The sequence below is a fragment of the Thermobia domestica genome, chromosome 3, assembly GCF_964235325.1.
Source record: "Thermobia domestica chromosome 3, izTheDome1.hap1.1, whole genome shotgun sequence".
In the NCBI taxonomy this organism is placed as follows: Eukaryota; Metazoa; Arthropoda; class Insecta; order Zygentoma; family Lepismatidae; genus Thermobia; species Thermobia domestica.
This window is the reverse complement of record NC_137456.1, coordinates 106302914-106324114: the sequence shown is the minus strand read 5'-3', so window position 1 is coordinate 106324114 and position 21201 is coordinate 106302914. Positions and strand designations below refer to the sequence as shown.

Here is a 21201-nt window from a genome sequence, read left to right as displayed (position 1 = left end):
GTAGTAGTAGTAATAGTAGCATCAATTACTCGCTTAGTTGGGTTAAATTGAGAAAAAGACAGTAATATGTTTAGTATTACACTGTTTAGTATTACTAAATCGCTCTTTGCTATCGGTCATTTTCGATGGGTTTTATATATCCCCTCCCCACCCTATGTTGTGTGGCACTGCATCTGCAGTGTCATTCTTCATCTTAGCGAGCCCGAAAACTATGAATTCGACACTGATATTGGTTATTTCGATCATTTTTATGTCTCCCCCTCCTCCAAGTTGAGGGGCAGAATTTTGGATTTAAACAGCATCAGATGTGTCACTGTTAATCTCAGCGACTCCAAAAATTATAGATTCACCACTAATATCGATCATTTTTTGTTCTTTTAAATGTCGCTCCCTCTCCCCATCTCTTAAGTTACACCGTCAAAGTGATATGACAGAAACCATCTCAGGTTCGAACTTCATCTAAGTTGAAAATTTGATCGAGATTAGTTTGGTGGTTCGAGTCATTAAGTTTTATTTACTTTTATATATCTGCGTCTCCCATTCTTCTCCCAAAATTCTCCCGTGAAAGTGAAATGATAAAAATCATCTCAGGCCCGAACCTCACCTATGTTGATCGAGATTGATCATTTGTTTCACGAATTATCAAGTTTTAATTACTCATTTTAACTCCTCCCTCCCCTCAACCCTAAGTTATCGTCAAAGTAAAAAGGTAAATACCATCTTAGCCCCGAACCTCATCTATGTTGAAAATTTAATCGAGAACGGTTGGGCACTTTCATTTTCATTTTTTACACACACACACACACACACACATATATATATATATATATATATATATATATATATATATATATATATATATATATATATATATATATATATCCGGCCCCTACGTTGCATCGTCAAACTGAAATGATAAAAGTCGTACCAGATCCGAACCTTATCTATGTTGAAAGTTTGATAGAGATCGGCTTGGTGGTTCAAGAATTATTACGTTTTATTCATTTTTATATATCAACCCTCCTCCGCTCCTCCTCCCCCTAAGCTCTACCGTTAAAATGAAATGATAAAAAAGCTTCCCAGCTCGGAACCTTATCAATTTTGAAAATTTGATCCAGATCGCTGAGGTGTTTCAAGAGATTAGGAGCCACATTGTTACTTTTAATTTTACAATAAGGTTATTATTATTATTATTATTATTATTAGTATTATTATTATTATTATTATTATTATTATTATTATTATTAGCGTCATTTTGAATTTGCACGACGAAATTACTCCAATTTTTCTCTATTTTTTACTCGATTGTATCTTTTTCCTTTATTAGTGGGCACTAATTTCTCTCTAGGCCGTCGAGTAAATGAATTTCGTTGTGCAGTTTGGGTCGTTCCAAAGATCAGGGCTAAAGTAAGTAATATTTGGCTTGTAATTTCAGGTCGCACGATAGTGTAGGGGCAACGTAATGGCATTATGAATAATATAGATATCTAACATAGATTCAAATCCTGTTCACGCCTAATTTATTTTTTTACAAAGTGATTGTGAAGCATCGACTTATCATACTGGACAAGCAATACATAAGAATGTGGAAGCAAACACCTGTATCATGATAGAAACGACTTACGAATGTTAATTGGGAAAAGGCAAGGAAATTGACAGGACATTCCAAAGACATCATTGATCTGCAGTATACACTTTTCGTGTTATCGTTCTTAGAAAGAAACACTACACCATTTGTTAAATAAAGTTTGGCTAAATCAATCGGTGGTGTAGTGCTAACGTGCTAGACTTCCAAATGGAAACTCTTCGTTCGATTCCCCATCACGTAGTATGATTTTTTGCATAAAATAACGGCTGCAAACAGAGAGTCATCTTCAAATGGAGAACTTACAAGGCATCACTGGCGATTATTCAAGTGAACAGTGTGTGCGTTCTACATCATACACTGCAATGATACGTATGTTTCATATTTATATTCGTCCCACCTCTCTCTTTCTTGACATTTCCCTATTCTGTCTTTGCATCTTGCACTTCTCCCTCTCTTTCCTCTCTCCCTCACACACTTCATGTTCCAAAGTTAAAACAGAGCAAGAGCCCGATATACCTGGTCTGGAGAATCTAATTAACTGGGAAGTTCGTCATGTTTTTCGTGCTCTGGGGATAACATCTAAAGTCATGGTCATCTCTGACATAAATACTGTTTAAACGCAAGGTAATAAGTAAAATATATATATTTTATTCTCTGGGTTACTGAGTCTCAGTCGAATTACCGGGTTACTACGGATTTGAATCCTAGGCCTAGTGGTAGTCTATAACCTAACCAATATCATCTGACTGACACGATGATCCGTTCGAGCTCTTAGCGTGTTCATTCTATCTGTGCAAATTACGTTATACCCGGAAGAGATGAAATCAATGCTGGATGTTCGGAACAGATAAATCTTCGAGAAAGAGTAGAAAATGGCAACCTGTTTGGTTATTTGAAAACAAAATTTTATTTATACTGCTTCGATACAAAATTTGCTTCCATCCTATAAATCAATGTGTTTTATTCACGTTGAAATTTGAAACATGCTACATCTATGAGGAATATGAACTTTTCCTTTGGAATATTTGTAACTTTTCATTATGATACAGTTTGGACTTTTAATATAGGGTATTTCTGACAGAAATTTAGCAGTAAAATAGAATTCTTCAATTTTCTCAATTTCTTTCTCTTTTCTATTCGTTTCCTTTTTTGTTTTTATTTTTGATATTTTTCAGTTTGCATTAGTAGTCTGAAATTGAGGATATGACCTAAGCTATCCAGTGGGTTTGTTAGAATGTATTTTGGATCAGTACGTCCAATGAACACTACCGAATTTGCAATCGAACCACGCGGAAACAAAGCATATGTTTTTGACGTTATCCTAGATGTGTCTCGGAGATCTACAGTTCTACTTGAAATTGAGTATGCTATCCATTCTGAAAGTGACTTAATGAATGGTTAAAGCATCCTCTATATATTCGAATAGTTCTGAAAAAATATATAAAAACAAACGTTATTTCTATATTACTGTTGCATTTCTGGAAACGGAACTTTATAATGTTAGGTTCTTTTCTTACTACGTTTGAATTCCACAGTTTTATCTGTTCTCCTTTTCTTTTTCTTCTCTAAGCTTCTCTCTGTCTGTGGCTCATTTCTGAATCTTTGTAATAGACATCCATTGGTTTACATTTTTCATTGTGTGTGTGTTTCAGTTTCTCCGTACATCAACTTATGAACCTTGTTTCGTCTCGGTTTTATTTCATTTTATCGAAACTAATACTTGTGTAGTTTGAAATTAGAGGAGAGAAAGGGGTCTCTTTACCTGACACGATTATGGAATAATAAGGTGTATATTGGGTGGCCAAACTGCACGACGTTAGTTGTCGCAATTTTTTGATGCGGAGTGTACCACACTAGATTGCGCAATGTTCAGTCTTTGAACTTGAACTTTTAAGGGTAGAAGCAGGACACACACGAAATTCACTGTATTGATACTAACTTTTAGGTCATCTATCTATTGGTTAAAAAATGAAATGAAATCTTTGAGTTTTACGTCCCACGGTTATGCCGGTTAGGCTAAAGGAGACGGTGATGATGAGTGATGAATGAAATGGTGGAATGAAGAAAGTGGGAGGAAACGGGAGAACCCCGAGAAAACCCACGCACACGGTGTTTGTCCACCACAAAGTTCACTTGGCGGAGGCTGGGATCCAACCCGGGACCCCAAGCACCAGAGGTGAACGCTCTACCACTGAGCCACCGCGGCCCCTCTATTGGTAAAAGTTCACTATTTTAACACTAGCAGTTCCCTACTTATGGCGTATTTTATAGTATTTCAGGGGGCGCCTTTAACCCTTACAATATTTCTCCGCATAAACGAAAACATGTGTCGATTTCTGTTTACTCTTGCTGTGCTAAATTTGAAGCAAATCGAAAGGGACAATTGGGGAACACGAATTGGCTTACTTTACATATATACATATACAATATCTACACACAATTACATTCGCTTCGATCCACTTCTTGCTGTACTTCTACGATTATATTTACTTTTTCCGGAGGAGGTCTTGGCCCGTACACTGCTTCTCGACAGAAACTAAAAACTCATGTTCGCTTACTTTTTGCGTATTGTCCCTACAAAAGTTTCGTGGCAATTCTCTACATCCTTTAGGCACATCTGACGTATACTTATTAGCACTTTTGATAATTCAAAATCAAAGGTTTGGAAGGGTTTGTGCCCCACCCAACCTTTTTTAAGGAAAATACGAAACACATATTCCCTCAATTGACGTATACAGTATCTGTGCACAATTACATTCACTTCAGTCCACATGTTCTTGTCTTTATGGCATCAACTTTCACAATTTTTGGTGGAGGCTTTTGCACTCTAAAACAGTTTTTCCGCGGATAACGAAAAAAACAAATATTCGTTTCTCTTTTTCGTATAGGAACTAAATACACGTTTCTGATTTTTTGCAGTCTGCGATTGTACAAACGGAATTAAAGAAGAAGAATATTGAAGAAGCAGCTGAGGTTAAATTAATATCATGGCAGTCAAGGTGGAACAAAACGAGCCCTGCAGGGCTTCTAACCCGTTCCTTCTACTACTACTACTACTACTACTACTAATATTGCTGTTTATACTATGGATTCGTGTAGCAAAACTGCACGCGTAACGTAACTAAATCACTTTTTTGAATATTATTTATCTTATTTTAATGAAAAAGTTATGAAAATTTAAAAAATAAAATATAAAAGTAAAATAATTTCCTTGTTCCGGGTTTGAACCTTCACCAAAAGCAATTATAAATACTAGCCCATTGCGCTAGTACACTCGACCACGAAAACCGGCAGTGACAACACCTGGATTTCTGCTATATTTCTATTACGTGGCGAGAAACGGATAACTAACCAGAACCGCGTATTTAGCTCCTATGAGTAGGGTCAAGTGTGATTTAAAAATATCCTTCTGAACACTGGTGAATTTGTCTTCGTTTTACTTTCAAGGCCTCCATTAACTTTATTTTTCATTTGTTTCTGTTTACTTACTTCAGATGAGTATCCCTAATGGAAAGGGGCTTCGGTGGCTCAGTAGTAGAGCCTTCATCTCTGGTGCTTGGGGTCATGTGTTCGATTCCAGCCCCCGCCAAGTAAACTTTGTGGTGGACAAACACGGCGTGCATGGGTTTCTTCGGGGCTGTCCCGTTTCCTCCCTTTTTGATACACACCCTGTATATTGTGGCAGTTGACTGAATTGCTAAATTTGCAGTGGTGAAAATAAAGTTATTATGAAGTTGATGGTTTCTGGATAACATTTTAAGCGAAATAACCATGTTAAATCATAAATTCATTTATTAATAATATAATTATGTGAGACAGTAGTGCAGACAGAAGTTTATCAAAAGAATCTCTATATCATATATAGAAGACCTGAAATTTTCGATCTCCAGGTCGTCTTTGGCGACGAAATATTTTAGTTTAGTGATATACATTTGCATAAACTTAGCTCTGTGCAAGAAAAAATGGTGATCAAACACTGATCTACGTACTGGATTCAGAGCTGAAATTTCGTGCCCTTCAGTATTTATACAGATAGAAATTCCTAATGCAAACTTGCTCTACATCTCCTGACGAAATAATACCATTTTGTACTATCAATGGTATTGCGCAGATGTAGAATATGTCTTATGTTTGATAGTAACGAGCACTTTATGTTGGTAAATTTAACTATGCAAATAAATTCAATATATTATGAACTTGATCGTTGATTCCTTGTGTGAAATGAGCAAACACCAGCTTTTAAGAAATCGTAATTAAAAAGGAAATGTGCATTCATTTAAAATCATGAGCATTGATCACATATTTGGAGAACCTTTTTTATTAATACCCTCACTAAACATCCTTCAACAATCAATTTGGTAAGTGTTCCATTGATGTAATTGATAAACTATACGCATATTTGTAAACATAGTGATTATTATAATCGAAGAATAGAGATTCGTCATCTGTCTAATACCATTGATAGTACAAAATGGTATCATTCCGTCAGGAGATGTAAAAACAAGTTTGAAGCAGGGATTTCTAAACTGACGTAAAGACAACATGCTTTGTTAAAACTGTTAAGCATTTTAAAATCAAGACGTATTGAAAGTAAGTCTTTGTTAAAAAATAAAGCTGATATGCGTCAATTTATTTAATTTACGTGATTTGTTCAAATTAGAAAATAAATTATATCCTTTTACTCGACAGAATGGTCAACCACTTCCCGTCTTTCCATGAATTGAGTCGGAAGGATTTGTTGGTGAGGAATATAGTTCGCTACAGAAAAAAGTTAGAGCAGGAACAGAATCCTCTGGCAGCGAAAGATGAAAAGGGTCATTATCTCTACCTGGACTTCCTGCCTACAACTTTCATTTTACCAGCTGACTTCAATTTATTCATGCAAGAATACAGACGAAATCCCAAGTCTACCTGGATCATAAAGCCTTGTGGGAAGTCTCGAGGCGATGGAATCTTTCTCATTAAAGAACTCTCTAAGCTGAAGAAATGGTCCAAAGATATACAGGCAGTGGCGGCGGCAGCAAATGGAGAAAATCAAATGACGTACAAAGAAGACTATGTAATATCCAAGTAACACCTTATGGATTTTATAGTAACTTTCTTTTAATTTAAGACTATAAACATTTTTTTTTTTTTTAGAATAACTCACTCCCAACAATAAACCATCCCTTGTAGGCTTTTTTGAGACAAACGAGTTATGCCAAATTGTCATGTTATCAATGAAATATTTATTTACGAAATATGAACAAAATCGCTTGTGTACTTTTTGAGAAAATAGCATGGAAAACTCACACCCATGAATAAACGACCCCTTCTGGATTTTTCCTAGAAAATTGACGTATAGCGTATTATAGGGCTGTTAATAGAACATTGATTTATGAAATATGAACGAATTCGTTAGAGCTATTTTTGAGAAAATAGCATTTTTTTTTTTTAATTTTCACTCCAGTGAACTACATTTATTTTTATTTAAAAAAAAACGCCTCTAGAGAATCTTATAAGAACTTTAAGTTTTAAATTTGGTTTCGATACGTTGAATGGTATTCCCTCTAGACGAGGGAACAGCTGTATATCGAGACGAAAGGACATACGGACGAACAGATCCAAAAACCTGATTTTCGACATGTAGAGGCCATGAAATGTGTAAATTCATTAAAATCTCCATTAATTCAGTTTCTTTCAGGATCATCATACTTTCTTTTCTCCTAACGTCGCTCGAAAGTATAAGTGGTAAAAACAGAAAAAAAATCGAAATAAAAATAAAATTACCCTCAGACAGTTATGTAAAAGTATAGTAGGTTCATAAAAATAGCAACTGTATGCATCCAATTAAGTAAATGAAAGCGACAAAGTCAGGCCCGTGCTGGCCCACCGGGACACCGGGACGTGTCCCGGTGCGCCCTCCGAAATACCACAGTATAAATAAAGGTACAAGTTTTTAGTAATAAATTCTTACAGTTTTATTGGTAAAGAACCCATGAAAGGTGCACTGCACCCTTTACATTAGGCGCCCTTCCGAGACCACATCAAAGATGAACGATTTTATTTACTCTTCTGCATAGCACAGTCCTGTACAATAAATACACACAATTACTGTTGGCGAAGAACCCGTGAAAGGTACAGTGCGCCCTTTACATAAGGCGCCCTACAAAACATCACATTAGCCCTATAATTAAGTGGTTTTAGTTATCCTGTATACCAGCTTTGTTTAATAAATTCAAATACTGACTGGTAGTACAGAACCTGTGAATAATACAAGGTGCCCTTTACATAAGATACCCTGCGAAATATCGCATTATTTTTTAAAAAAATTATTCTTCTGTATTTCAGTTTTGTATTATAAATTCATACAGTTGCTATTGACAGAGAACAGGTAAAGAGTACAATCACTTACAAAAATATTATAAAGTTATATAGCTATAAAGCGAAACAATGTGATACATCAAGAATAGTTCAGACAGTCAAACGTACAATGCAATACTACGAAATGCTACACTGTAATAGTACACTGACACTAGTCTCTAATTTACGATTTTTACGGCATCGAAGCTTTCACAGTCTTAATATGCATCCATATATCCGAGCATATTGATTGTTCCTGTGTGTTTTAAAGCAGTGTTCGGATAATCAGTACCTGTTGTATTTCTGAAATATAGCTGTATTAATTACCGTAAAATGTGGTCTTCCTGTCACCACGGCACGGTGAGTCCTCAGGTTGTAGATCGAGGAGAAGGCCTCTGGGATATAGAGGTTAGCTGCGAATATACTAAGTAAGTAGTCGCGGACAGACAAGGGGTGATAATCCAGCTTGAGAATTGGGTGTGAGGCTAACAACCTCATCCTGTAAAAAAAGGATTGTTCAGATAAGTTCGCAGAATCCTCGGATCAGAACTTATAACTTGGCACGAACTCAGCAAAGTAAAATCGACATGAGATTTGGAACATGGATTATAAGAAATCTCTATAGGGCAGGCGCGTTAAAATTTGTAAAAAAAAAAAAAAAAAAAAAAAAAAGTTTAGAAATAGAGGTTGGAGCTAGTGGGATATCAGAAAGTTAGATGAGAAGGAAATTGAGGTGTCAGGTCGGGAAATTTTACGTTCTTTTACGGGGAACAAATTTAAAAATACCAACCAGAAACAGGGCTTTCTGTTCACAAACGAATACGTAATATCAGCAATTACATAGGTTGAATTTGTTAATGGTAGATTTTCTTTTACTTCTCTTAAGGGTGGGTGGTGTAATATTATTGTTTTAAATGCACATGCCCCAACAGAAAATAAGGATGGCGATTTAAAAAATACAGTTTTTACCAAAGAATAGAACGGGTATTTGATCATCATCTGCAATACCATATGAAAATTCTGTTATGCGGTTTCAATGCGAAGGTGGGACCAGAGGGTATTTCCAAACCGATTATAGGGAATAAATGTTTGCATAAGAAAGGTTGTGACAACGGCGTTAGACTCCTGAACCTTATCGTGAAGATTACAAAATTCCAACATCGCGCCATTCATAAATATACTTGGACTTCATCAGATGGAAAAAAAATATTCAAACTGATCATGTTTTAGTAGACAGAAAAGAACAGTCTAGCACAACTGATGTTCGGTCGTTCAGAGGAGTTGATTGTGATAGTAAGAGAGAGACTATCATTGAATAAAGGAAATATTCAATATCTGAAAACGGAGCGGTTTAATTTTTTTTAAAATAGAGGAACGTCAGGTGAGAGGGGAGCCAGATTGAAGTGTCGAATAGATTCTCGGTTTTAGAAGGTTCGGAGTGCACTAGTGTTCAAGATACTTGGTTGAAATTAGAGATAACATTAAAATTTCAGCAAAAGAAATATTGGAGCACGCAGAAATATGTAGGAACAAACCATGGTTCAACCAGGAGTGTACTAAAGTAGCAGAGAAGAGAAAACAGAAGAAACTGCGTTGGCTACAAAATCCGAACGAAATAACTGCATAAAATTTCATTGTCATCTGGCAGAAAACTTCTAAAACTTTAAAAACAAAGAAACGAAACTTTTGAAAGTTTTGAAGATAATAGTGAAAACAAAAACATTCGGGGCACGTATAAATGCATCAACGAACTTAAGAAGGGCTATCAACTTCGTGCCTATATATTAAAGAAACCTAAAGGAACAGTTCTCACTGATACAGATAGCATCTTAAATAAATGGAAAGATTTCTTTGACGATTTGCTTAGCACATAGCTAAAAATTAATGTGCGTGGAGAAAGTGAAATGCATGCAGCATAACTGTATATTCCAGAACCTAACCAGACATAAATAGAAATCACTATTTAAAAAAAAAAAAAAATAAACACATATCTCCGGGTGTAGACGAAATTCTTGTTGATTTAATTTTAGCTGGAGGGGAAAAATTGTAGAGCAAGATTCACAAACTCATTCTCATTATCTGGAACAAGGAGGAATTACCACAAGAGTGAAGAGAATCAATCATTGTTCCAGTTCAGAAGAAAACCAACAAAACAGATTTAATAATTATCGAGCCATTTCTCTTCTGTCACCATCCAATAAATCCTCTTAAACATTGCATTAGCAAGATTGACTCCATACGCAGATGAAATTATTGGAGATTATCAGAACGGATTTAGTTAAAATTTATCAACTATCGACCAGATATTTACCATTCGACTAATACTTGAAAAGAAATGAGAGAATACAACATTCTGGCACATCAATTATTGACTTTAGACTCTGGTAGGAGGGAAACATTGTACAACATGCTTACAGAAAAGGTAGATTAATTAAGATATGTTTAAATGAATCCCAAAGTAAGGTTCGAGTAGAGAAATTCTTGTTCACAAGCTTTCACGTTGAGAATGACCTGAAACAAGGAGATGCATTGTCGTCATTGTTACTTAACTTTGTTCTGGAGAACACGATAAGGAAAATCAAAGACAGCAATCAAGTCCTAGAGCTGAATTGTATTTGTCAGGTTATGGCTTATGCTGATTATGTAAATTTAATAGGTAATGATAGAATAATAGAAAGGAATACAGAAATCTTAATCACCGCTTGCATGGATATAGGCTTAAAAGTAAATGCAGAGAAAACTAAATAAATGGAAGTTTGTCGGGATCGTAATACTGCATTTTATGGATGCGTTAAAATACCAAATATTTTCTTTCGACAAAATGGATACTTTCAAATATCTAGGATCATTATCAACAGACCAAAACCATAATCACTAAAAAATTTGATGTCAACTGAAAGCAGGAATTTCGTGCTATTATTCAGTTAAAAATTTTTTGTTGTCACTAATTCTGTTGAGGAATTTGTAGCTCAAAATATAAAACGATAATCATGCCTGTTGTGCTGTATGGTTGTGAAACATGGTCACTGACTCTGAGGGAATATCGCAGACTGAAAGTATTTGAAAACAAGATTCTTAAACCAATATTTGAACTCCAAAAAGAACGGGAATGGGGGAAGGCGGAAACTTCATAAGGAGGAACTGCATAATTTTATACCGTTTACCAAGCATTGTTAGGGTAATCAAGTCTAGGAGGCTCAAATGGTCAGGTTATGTAGTCAGATTGGAAGAAATTAGAAACGCTTTCGAAGTTGTAACTGGAAATTCAAATTGGAAAATAACCGTTAGGAAGACCGAGGCATAGATGGGAGGACAATATTAAAATGGTTCTCGCAGAGATTGAAATATAAAGTAGAAACTAGGTTCAGTTTTCTAAGGACAAATCAATGGAGAGCTTTTTAAAACGCGGCAATGAGCCTTCTGCGTCCATAGGCGTGCTATATTAAGTTGTTGATACATTTAGCTTCTTTTTATTTGGCAGAAATGTTATTGCAGGAACTACAAAAGTTTTTCTGTAGTAAAGAGGATTTCGATTCGAGGTTAGCTATTTACGTTAATACTAAAACAAATTTGGTGATGATTTTGATATAAAATGACACCCATACTTTCTTTCAAAGTCTCTCTCTCTCTCTCTCTCTCTCTCTCTATATATATATATATATATATATATATATATATATATATATATATATATATATATATATATATATATATATATATATATATATATATTTCCGTTTGTATGGGCGCCCTTTTAGTGGACTTGTCCACCGCCCTCATTAGTATCCCAGCACGGCCCTGGACAAAGTCGAAGATTAATGAGTATCAATGATGTAAACAGGACTCTGACTCGGCTCAAGTCTTTCACCCTTTAGTACAATGATGCTGAAATGGATTCTGCTTTCATGTACCTAGTAGTAGTGTGCTAATCTTTGAATTGAACAATCTTCCAATTAAATATTGAGATTTTATTTTACTGATTCCAATATGTACTCTATGGAACAGAAACATGGATATTACGCAAAAGCGATGAAAAAAATAGTGGAGGCTTTCGATAAAAGGTGAGAATTAGCTAGGTTGAACGGAAAACGAATGAGGTGTTACAAATAGTAGCAGTAGGGGAGAAAAGAATTTTAAATGTAATTAAGAGAAGAAAAAGGAACTGGTTGGGACATTGGCTATTATGAGGGGCATGCTAGAGAATATGGTGAAAAGTAAGAGAGGGAGGGGGCAAAGGAGACTAGTTGAAGGAAGATATTAAAACAGAAAATTGCTACGTTAAAACAAAGAGACTACCTGAGGACCACCGTATATCGAAGCTTCTGAGTTGCAACAAGTGACCTACCAATAATGGTAGAATAGCTATGATAATGATATGTTAGCAATATTGGCCAAAAAGAGAGAGAGAAAAATAAAAAGAATAACGATGATAATCAAACATCTTAATATTTTAGTATAATTTGAGTAAAAACTGAAAACGACTCAACTGTTCATGTCTTTTGTGTAAACTCAACTTATACAAATACTTTGATCTATATTAGACATACAAAAATACAGCATCAAACTCCAGGTTATTTGAAATAACTGTACAAAATCATTCTCACTTGCGAATATGGATTATTTATTGTTGTATAATGTTATATTGCTCAATCTTCGTGTGCCATATACCTGAGAAGGCTAAAAGTTATATTGATAAATAATTATTCAACGTATAAGCACCCCCCATGAAATCAAACTTGCGGTCACATACACAAGTTTTTGTCAAGTCATGAAAATGTTATTTCGATATTAATTTTTTGAGCACACATTAAAAATTTCTAACAGATGCAGTGGCGGATCCAGGACGGACTTCTGGAAGGGGGGGCGGTGGGTTGGAATACTGCTATTTTTAAGAGCTCCAAACTCTGGGATTGGTTTTATTTTATATATAAAATAAGAAAGTTTTCTCTTCTGGGGGGAAATCGCCCCCCTGGATCCACCACTGAACAGATGCTTGATCCTTGTAGCCAAGACCATACCCATGTAGTCGGCACCTATAGTGTACGGAATTACCGATGTTCAATACTACATTTCTCTTTAGTTTTAGAAGAACACCACTAATATGTCTTGAAAGTATGTAATATCTAGTTTTACGTGCCACGATTATGCACCGAGGCTAAGAGAGATGGTGATAATGAGAAATGAATGAAATGGTGGAATGAAGAAATTAGAAGGAAACGGTGCCGAGAAAACCTACGACACGGTCTCTATCCACCAAAAAGGCGCATATGGTGCAAGCTGGGATCGAACTAGGAACTCCAGCACCAAAGGTGAACGCTCTACCACTGAGCCGGTACTTGTGCAAGAGTCTTGGTCTTGGTGGTCTTGCATCGGGATTCCTGGTCTTGGTCTTGGTCTTGCATGCAAGACTCTTGCAAAACCTGCAAGACCAAGACTCAATTGCAGCCCCCGGTTCATATGGGTGAAAATGCTCCAAAGTACTTGCAGAATATCCTCTTGCAAGGAATGCATCGAATTACCAGTACTCTCTCTCTAAATATATATATATAAAGAGAGAGAGAATGATAGATTCATAGATAGGAAACAAACCTACAAGGTAGAAAAAAACAAAACTTTTACTGGTTACCACAAGTGGCAAGTACAGACCTACACAGCATCCTAATACAGAAAAGGTGATGTGACGAACTTAGGTAGCACTGCGAATATCTTGGAAACAAATTATCCAAGATAGATGGTTGTCAAAAGGTATTGGAAAGACTTTAATTCAGCAACGGATCGACAATTGTTGATAATACAAGTGGATTGTGTATATGCGTTTCAAATATAAATCTCACCATTACACTCATGTGAACCCAGTCCTCATTTTTGATATCTGAGCATTTGAGATTAAGAAATAAACGCTTAATCTCTGACGCCATTAGAGTGTAAAAATAATTTAGCAATTTATGGTATTTCAGTAATCTGTGCCGTCTTGATTTTCTTTCATGCGTTTCCCCAATTTGGGAACCAGTGGAGTGTTGTAATTTATCTTATAAATAATGAAGCGTGGGGACCCATTAAAAAAAAGAGAGACACTATCACCTATGTTCTATATTATCATCATACTTACACGAAGGTAAACTATATTTCATTTAGAAACATACATTGTATTTTCGTTATTACTGGTGCATTGTAGAATTTATCCGGAGTAAAATTTACATATACAAAAAGCGTAAGATTTCTTAAAAGCAAGACTTGCAAGACTCGTGCAGCAAGAACAAGACCAAGACCAAGACTGGGTGTGCGAGACCAGGTCTTGGTCTTGGTTTTGCATTTGCTCATCACTAGTTGCAAATCAATAGTTTCCAAGTAATTTGCACATGTGTGATTTTCTTGAAATTTTCCGACTAAGAGAGGTGCGTGAGAAAGTTTTACCCTAACCCACCTCCACATACCGTAGAGCAATGAAATTTTACGTGTGTAATCCTACATACCTGTATAGGTCATGTGGTAAAGTACGCCTCGTAACTCTGCACCGTTGCTGTGTTATAGGTCCGAACGTGAAGTAAAGTGTAGCGGTCCAAATTCTATTACTGCACCTCAGAAAGCAGCGTGGCAACATTGCAGAAGTACTTGCCCTTAGAAAATAGCTGCATGGTTGAGAAGAGGTGGAACGAAGATGGTATGCGGTCAAGAGAAAACGCGAACTATGACGGATTTCGTACCCAGTTTCGTGCATCTATCTGGCCAAAATTCGAGCAATAAACGGGTGCGTTATGTTACAGGAGGTAGACACCTTCTGTCAGCATGCCACGCTCTGGGATTTCACAGAATCCCACAACGCACGCAGCAGTGGGGCATTGTATATTCTAGTAATTTGTGGTGCCCTTTGTAGGGATGCATTCGAGTCGAGTCGAGTCGAGATTTAAGCCTGTCTCGACTCGTCTCGAGAAAATGTTGTCTCGACTCGAAAATATGTTTCTGTCTCGACTCGACAGTCTCTGTCTCGACTCGACTCGAATTCGAGTCGAGACAAAATGTACGAGTTAAAATATACTCACACATCAGCCAGATCATCATGACTACCTACCTAATTGTCAGTATGTCGACTTTTGGCATGGATAAAAACGGCGACACGTCTTGGCATACACGCAATGATCCTTGATAGATCGCTGGAGAGAGCTGGCACCACAAGTGCTCACTCAGGTCACCTAATTCCCGTAAATTCCGGGAAGGGGAGCGATGTGTTCTGACGTCACGTTCAATCACATCCCACAAGGGACATCACTCAAATGTCCGGCTCCAATTTCAATGAAACTTTTTTTGCTGATAGAAGGCATGTATGCATCATTACTTGTGATAACAAATTTTTGCCAGGGTGCATGTTTTCTATTTTTTTAAATAACTTTTAAGAGTTGTGATGTGGTTATTAGAGATTACTACAAAAGTCCCTTACTACCCTTTGTAAACGGAGCGTTAATGAAGAAAAGTGAAGAAAAACCATGTGGATACATATAAGTCCTGGAGGGAAGTCGTATGGTAGATATGACCTTGATGGCAGCCATCTTGAAATCCACACTTTTTGAATTAAGGTCAAGTTTTCAAAATGGGAATAGAGTAATATGATACATAATTTCGGGCTAGAATTTAATTAGAAAAATAATGGTGAGGTTAGTTTTAAGATACACCCATTTGGGGGAAAGTTACAGGCATATTAATTGTTTTTACTTACTGTGTGCGTAAGTCCCTTCTTACTTTCGTCTCAAGACCTGTAAATCGATCGCAACGGCAGAGCCCGGTTTCGCACTAGTGTTTAGAAATCTTTAAACTCACTTGAGGCAATATTTGTGGATTATTGTATTGTATTTTGCCTTTAATTAAATTTGAACCCACTTCATGATCTTGTGTAAAGTATCACTAAAAGATAATTTCTGTTTTTATGGGGAACGTAAGCATGGCAATTATAAAATGTGAGTAAGGTGCGTATGTATTTATAAGAAAGTCTTTTGTGGTTCCGCCAACCTATTCTTTAGTTGTTTTTTTTTTTCAAAATACTCATATCTCATAAATAAAAGAGCTATTATAAAATCTCTTACCACTATTCTTTAATACTTATAAAATTTTATTTATTGTAAAAGCACTGGCGAGATATTTCTTAACGCCCACTAAAATTATGGTGGAGCTCCTTCGTGGCTAACGGTTAGCATACTTGCCTTTGGCGTGGGAAACCTGGGCTTGATTCCCGGTGGGAGTTCATGTGGTTCGGATTCCACGTTAATCAGTAGGTCCACGTCTCACATAGCCTCGCTGCTGAACGGGACGTTAAACTCAGAATCAATTCAACTCAAAATTATGGTTTTGACTTTATTATGATGTCATTAGTTTAAACGCCCAACTGCCCAGTAATTATAAACATTGACTACATTATAAAATTGTAATTTGTGACGACTAAAATATCAGAAATTAAAGATTATTCTTTGGGTTTTGGAACATTTTGAAAAACGTGAAAAACTGGTACTGTACCGATACAACATACCTTTTGGATTTGTCATAACATGTCTTACATAGCTTTGGTTCGATTCTCAACACGGACTGCAACTACCCGTTAAATTGTGCATCCGAAAGGCACTCTTTGTTAAACCTCGCTTATCACCGCTCATCTTAATAATATATATAACTTCACCGCGAAGCAAATGTTGCATTTCTCTCTTTCATCCTAACACAAAACAAAACTAACCACAGCGTGACACGAAGAAGCTATTTCGAAAAGAAACAAGCTGTGCTTCATAGAGATGTGCACCAAATGATAGAAGTATAAAGTATTGTTTTCTTTCCTGTTTATTGATATCAGTTGGTGTTCTTAATGAGTTTACTCATTAGTTTAGAAAGAGTATATATGGAATTTGGACATATGTTGTACGCATTCTCCTGAGAAATTGATGAGACCAGAAAAGTTATAAGGATAGATGGAATAGGTTTAAGCGCATCTACGTGACTTTATCAAATATTTATTCTCCGTAATGGTACCACGCGGAAAACTTGGTATAGGCCTACTTTTATCTTTGCCTCCCTCTGTTAGCTGTTTCGTATCATATATATCGGATGGTTTTGACATTTCTTCTGATCATTAAAACAACAATGGTACCTGTGTGCGTGCAGAAATGCAAAAGCACAAGGTAACTTTCTATTTGTTTTCGAAACAACAAACCCATTTCACGTGTGCGAGAGAAATTGAGCAAAGCGAAATCGGGTGTTTACTCACGGTCAGTTCGCAGCAGGAGTGCATGGTAAAAGATTTGGCTATCTCGAAAACACTCGCAAAACCTTACAAATACAAAAGACTGCGCTTCAAAGAAAGTTTAGACACAGATGTTTCAATTTTCTTTTAGCATCTTTCTTCAGCAAAAGAGTCGGTTCATTGTATTCGAAAAAGGGAAGGGAGAAAGGGTGAATTTATATTTTATGTGGGGGGTAGCGTTGTAAGTAGTATAAACAATACATACCGCTTCCTACTCTGTACTGAAGCACTTCCTTTAGCGGTATATCACTAGATCTATCCTGACCCTCATCCCACCTCAAGTTGTAAAGTAGAAAGGGACAGAAGTATTCAACATGACTGCGCACTTGAGTTTCAGTTCACAATACGAAAACCAGTGAGCAAGTAAACAGTCTTTTGTAGGATCGTGAATTTATTTTTGAACATTTAACTTCATGAATTTATTTTTGAACATTTCTGTGAATTCAACAACAGAACGCAGTAGAAATACGGACTAGTTTTTACTCCAACCAAAACTTTCGCTCCAACCCAGGGATGCCACATTTATGATTTCGTACTAGATTTAGTGATTTTACTATTGAACTAGTGATCTAGTAAATAGGCACATTCTAGTGATTTTTGTGCATTTTTTTTCTGATGCAGACAAATGAGAAGGAAATGGTTCTTAAAATTAAAGGAAGAAGTATATTGCAGTTCAAAACAAATGTAGAAACCTTAAATTATTTTTTCTTTTCCCTCTGACTGAATGAAACCCCTGCTGTGTAACGACCTTAGGTAAACAACGGCTATCTTTGGTCCGCTACCTCCTTTTGTTAGCCGACATGAGATGGGTTACTTTTTTTTTTAAGAAAGTGAAGAAATAATTATCCAGTACATTTACGTTTTGTCAGGCACACAGGCGCAGTCTGTACTTGTTTCCTAACGAATTTCAGCAACATAACATAAATGAAACATATGTACCAGAAAATAGAGGCAGTACAAAAGGAAATTTTCATCTGTGACACATTTGATGAGAAATATAGTTAGATATCACGTGCAAGCAATCTAAACATGTCCTATCCTGTAATTCTATTCGTATGTTTATGTAGGTGAGACTAAGAAATCAAGAAACAATAATAACTGGTTTTCTTCCAGGGAAAAAATCTAAATGTGAAGGGGTGTTACACTGGGACTTTAATTGCGTCCTTTGTACAAGATTAACAAGTAATAGCAATTTTTTAATTTATTTTAGTTCTTGGGGAGAGGAAGATGGAAGCGAACCCTCGTAAGGACCTCTGCAAGGAAACATGAATACTATCCGCCACTGTTTGTTACATTACTCAAAATAGTTATATATATATATATATATATATATATATATATATATATATATATATTGAGTTTTAGTCAGGGTTTTCATTCTGCAGGAGAGGGGGGATAGTAATACCTGACGAACATTTTCTATTCTCAGAGTGTTGCAATGATAGCATTTCCTCCATTATAACTTGGCCAAGCTAGTTGCATTATATGTAAGGATTAAGTTAGCCTAAAAAGCTTAAATTTCTATGGCTGTTTTACTCTGTACCCATGTTTCTCATTCTCGGTCTACGGGACTCTGTGTCCGGAAATTTTCGATGGCTTCCAAGTCGGAAAATAAGTGTATCAAAGGCATATATATTATATCTATGATTATATGAGGCATGGATCTACAGTTTAAAGTGGGATACCGGTAACAACTTCATGAGCTTCCACCGTAAATCGAACCAGACTCTCCCGCGATCAAGGCGTATGTGTTAACCATACAGCCACGAGGAAATTCACATAAGCACACACACATATATATTGTTGAGTTGATTTTGACTTTACCGTCTCTTTCAGCAGCGAGGATATATGAAATGTAGACCTACTAATTAACGTGGAATCCGAACTACATGAGCTCGCGCCGGGAATTGAACCCGAGTCTTCCACGACAAAGACGCGTACACTAGCCACGGAGTTCACACACACACACAGAATCAGAGTCCTCACACACCAAGGGTGAGAGCTGTGCCACTGAGTCACAGCGGCCACGGGGCTAGGTCGAGTCCACTTTACGTTCATAGTTTCTTAGCACATAAATGTTACGATTATGAAATAGATTTTCCTTAATGAGCTGCATAAAAACAAAAGCTTTCGAAATGCATTAAGGCGATGGATCACAGACAGGATTTCAGCACACTCTCTTGTGAGACATCTATCGACAAAAAAAGAAGTTAGACTGCACATGGGACGCACCGCTACTGATGAAATGGGAAGGATGCGCAAGAAAAAACTAGTACCTCCTACCGCTGTTCCTCCCATGTCAGTGGCCTTCAGTTCATTATTGAAAGCACATTCGGAAGCAAAGAAAGGGAAGGGGGAGAAGGAAAAGGGAAGGAGAACACATAAGGTGCAACGGTGGAAAGGGACTTATTGCCTCGCCTTTGGGGGTTGTTTTTTTTTTCTTTTTACGTTTTTAGAAAGACACATCAGAAAACCTGTCTTCTGTTTCCCGTGAATACATTGCAGAATTTGGCTGTTTCTTTTTGTGTGTGCGTACATGTGTATTTTGCGTAATTATTTGGATGTAGATTAGTGCTTTGGGTTCAGGGTAGTGCTGGACTGGCCACGTTAGCTACTTTTCGATTACCAAGGGCCCAAGGGGTCCCGCAGGGATCACGAGGGGCTGGCCCTGTAGGTCTTGGAAGAATTTTCGCGATCACAAATGCTTTCTTTGAGTCAAAACTGTCAAAGTAACTGAAGTAACTTCACGATTACGTTTGATTGTATATTATCCACTTCATTGCCAAGCTTTCTCCCTCCTCTCATGTTCTCTCCTTTTTGTCACTTACGAATGGTTGAGCGTCAGTTAAAAATGTCTGAAATACTTTTCGCATTACTCAGTGGCGGCGATTAGGGTGGGCATGGGGATAGTTGCGCCCCCACTTCTCACCGAAACAGAATAAAAGAGTGGTTCAACTTGGTTGCCGTGGTTTTTACAGATATTTGACCTCATGACCCTTACTAATGACAAACCCCCCCCCCAGTATTCACACTCAATCGCCGCTGCTGACCGTTTGGTTATGTTGGTTTCTCTGTTTCACTGACAATGTCGAATTCAGATATTTTTGTCCGGTTTCAGGATTGTTTAAAAAACAAGGTCCACGCCATTATTAACTGTGTGAGATTCCATATGCAATAGGCCCCTATATAAAATTTCCATTTTCTCAAGGAGACTGAAATTCTAATTAGATGGGGTATGCTTGAATATTGGATTTGGTGCGATAACTCGAGTTAGATTCCCAGTGGTAGTAAATGTCACCCTTGCTCAAAAACACCCTAGGCTTTTAAAAGACGGGATTTCGCGAAATTCAACCTCTAAGGGAAAAAGAAAACATTTTTGTTCTCCGAAATTATGTCAGGCATGGAACTTAAAATTTTGTATATGTTGTGAATGAACCTCCCTAGGTTTAGAAGACAAAGTTATCGAAATGCAACCCCTGTGGGGGGAAAACGCCATAGCACTTCTCTCGGCGTCAGATCCCCGAAACAGTTCGGTTTAGTACAGATAATTGGTATAGATGTTGTCCTCAGATTCTAGACTAGACTTTGGGTAACTCCGAGTTTTCTGAATTTCAATACTTTAGAACAGACCAGTAACCAGCCACTAAAGTCTGGGGGGACATAAATATGCTAGGGGGGGCAATTGTAACAATTCTAGACCTCTTTGTATCAACATCATACGGATGCATTGTGGTTTGGTGGAGTCAAAAAATTTAGGGGGCTGGCCCCCCTAATTGCAGGCCTGCCTTAGCAAGATTATTTTGTACAATGTTCTCTGTGCAGACTAAGATGGAGTTTTGAGTAATCCCACTTCAACGGATACGTAGGTTGATTCAATGTTTTTCCATTGTTATTACTAACGTATTTATAAGCATTCAGCATACAGCCACGAAATTTGTATAATACAGACTTAAGCACACACAAATGGATATACAGAAGATTGTTCGCCTTACAT

The 21201-nt window shown here is 36.8% G+C and overlaps 1 protein-coding gene across 4 annotated transcripts in view; it reads left to right on the top strand.

Moving 5' to 3' along the window:
• Positions 1-21201, top strand: part of LOC145680642 (polyglutamylase complex subunit TTLL1-like) — an 86656-nt gene that overhangs the window by 34574 nt on the left and 30881 nt on the right. For all 4 annotated transcript variants that reach the window (XM_081751341.1, XM_081751342.1, XM_081751343.1 and 1 more), the window contains exon 4: positions 6278-6658. In XM_081751341.1, the coding sequence (XP_081607467.1) occupies positions 6278-6658 (381 nt within the window). The remainder of the gene's footprint in view (positions 1-6277; positions 6659-21201) is intronic.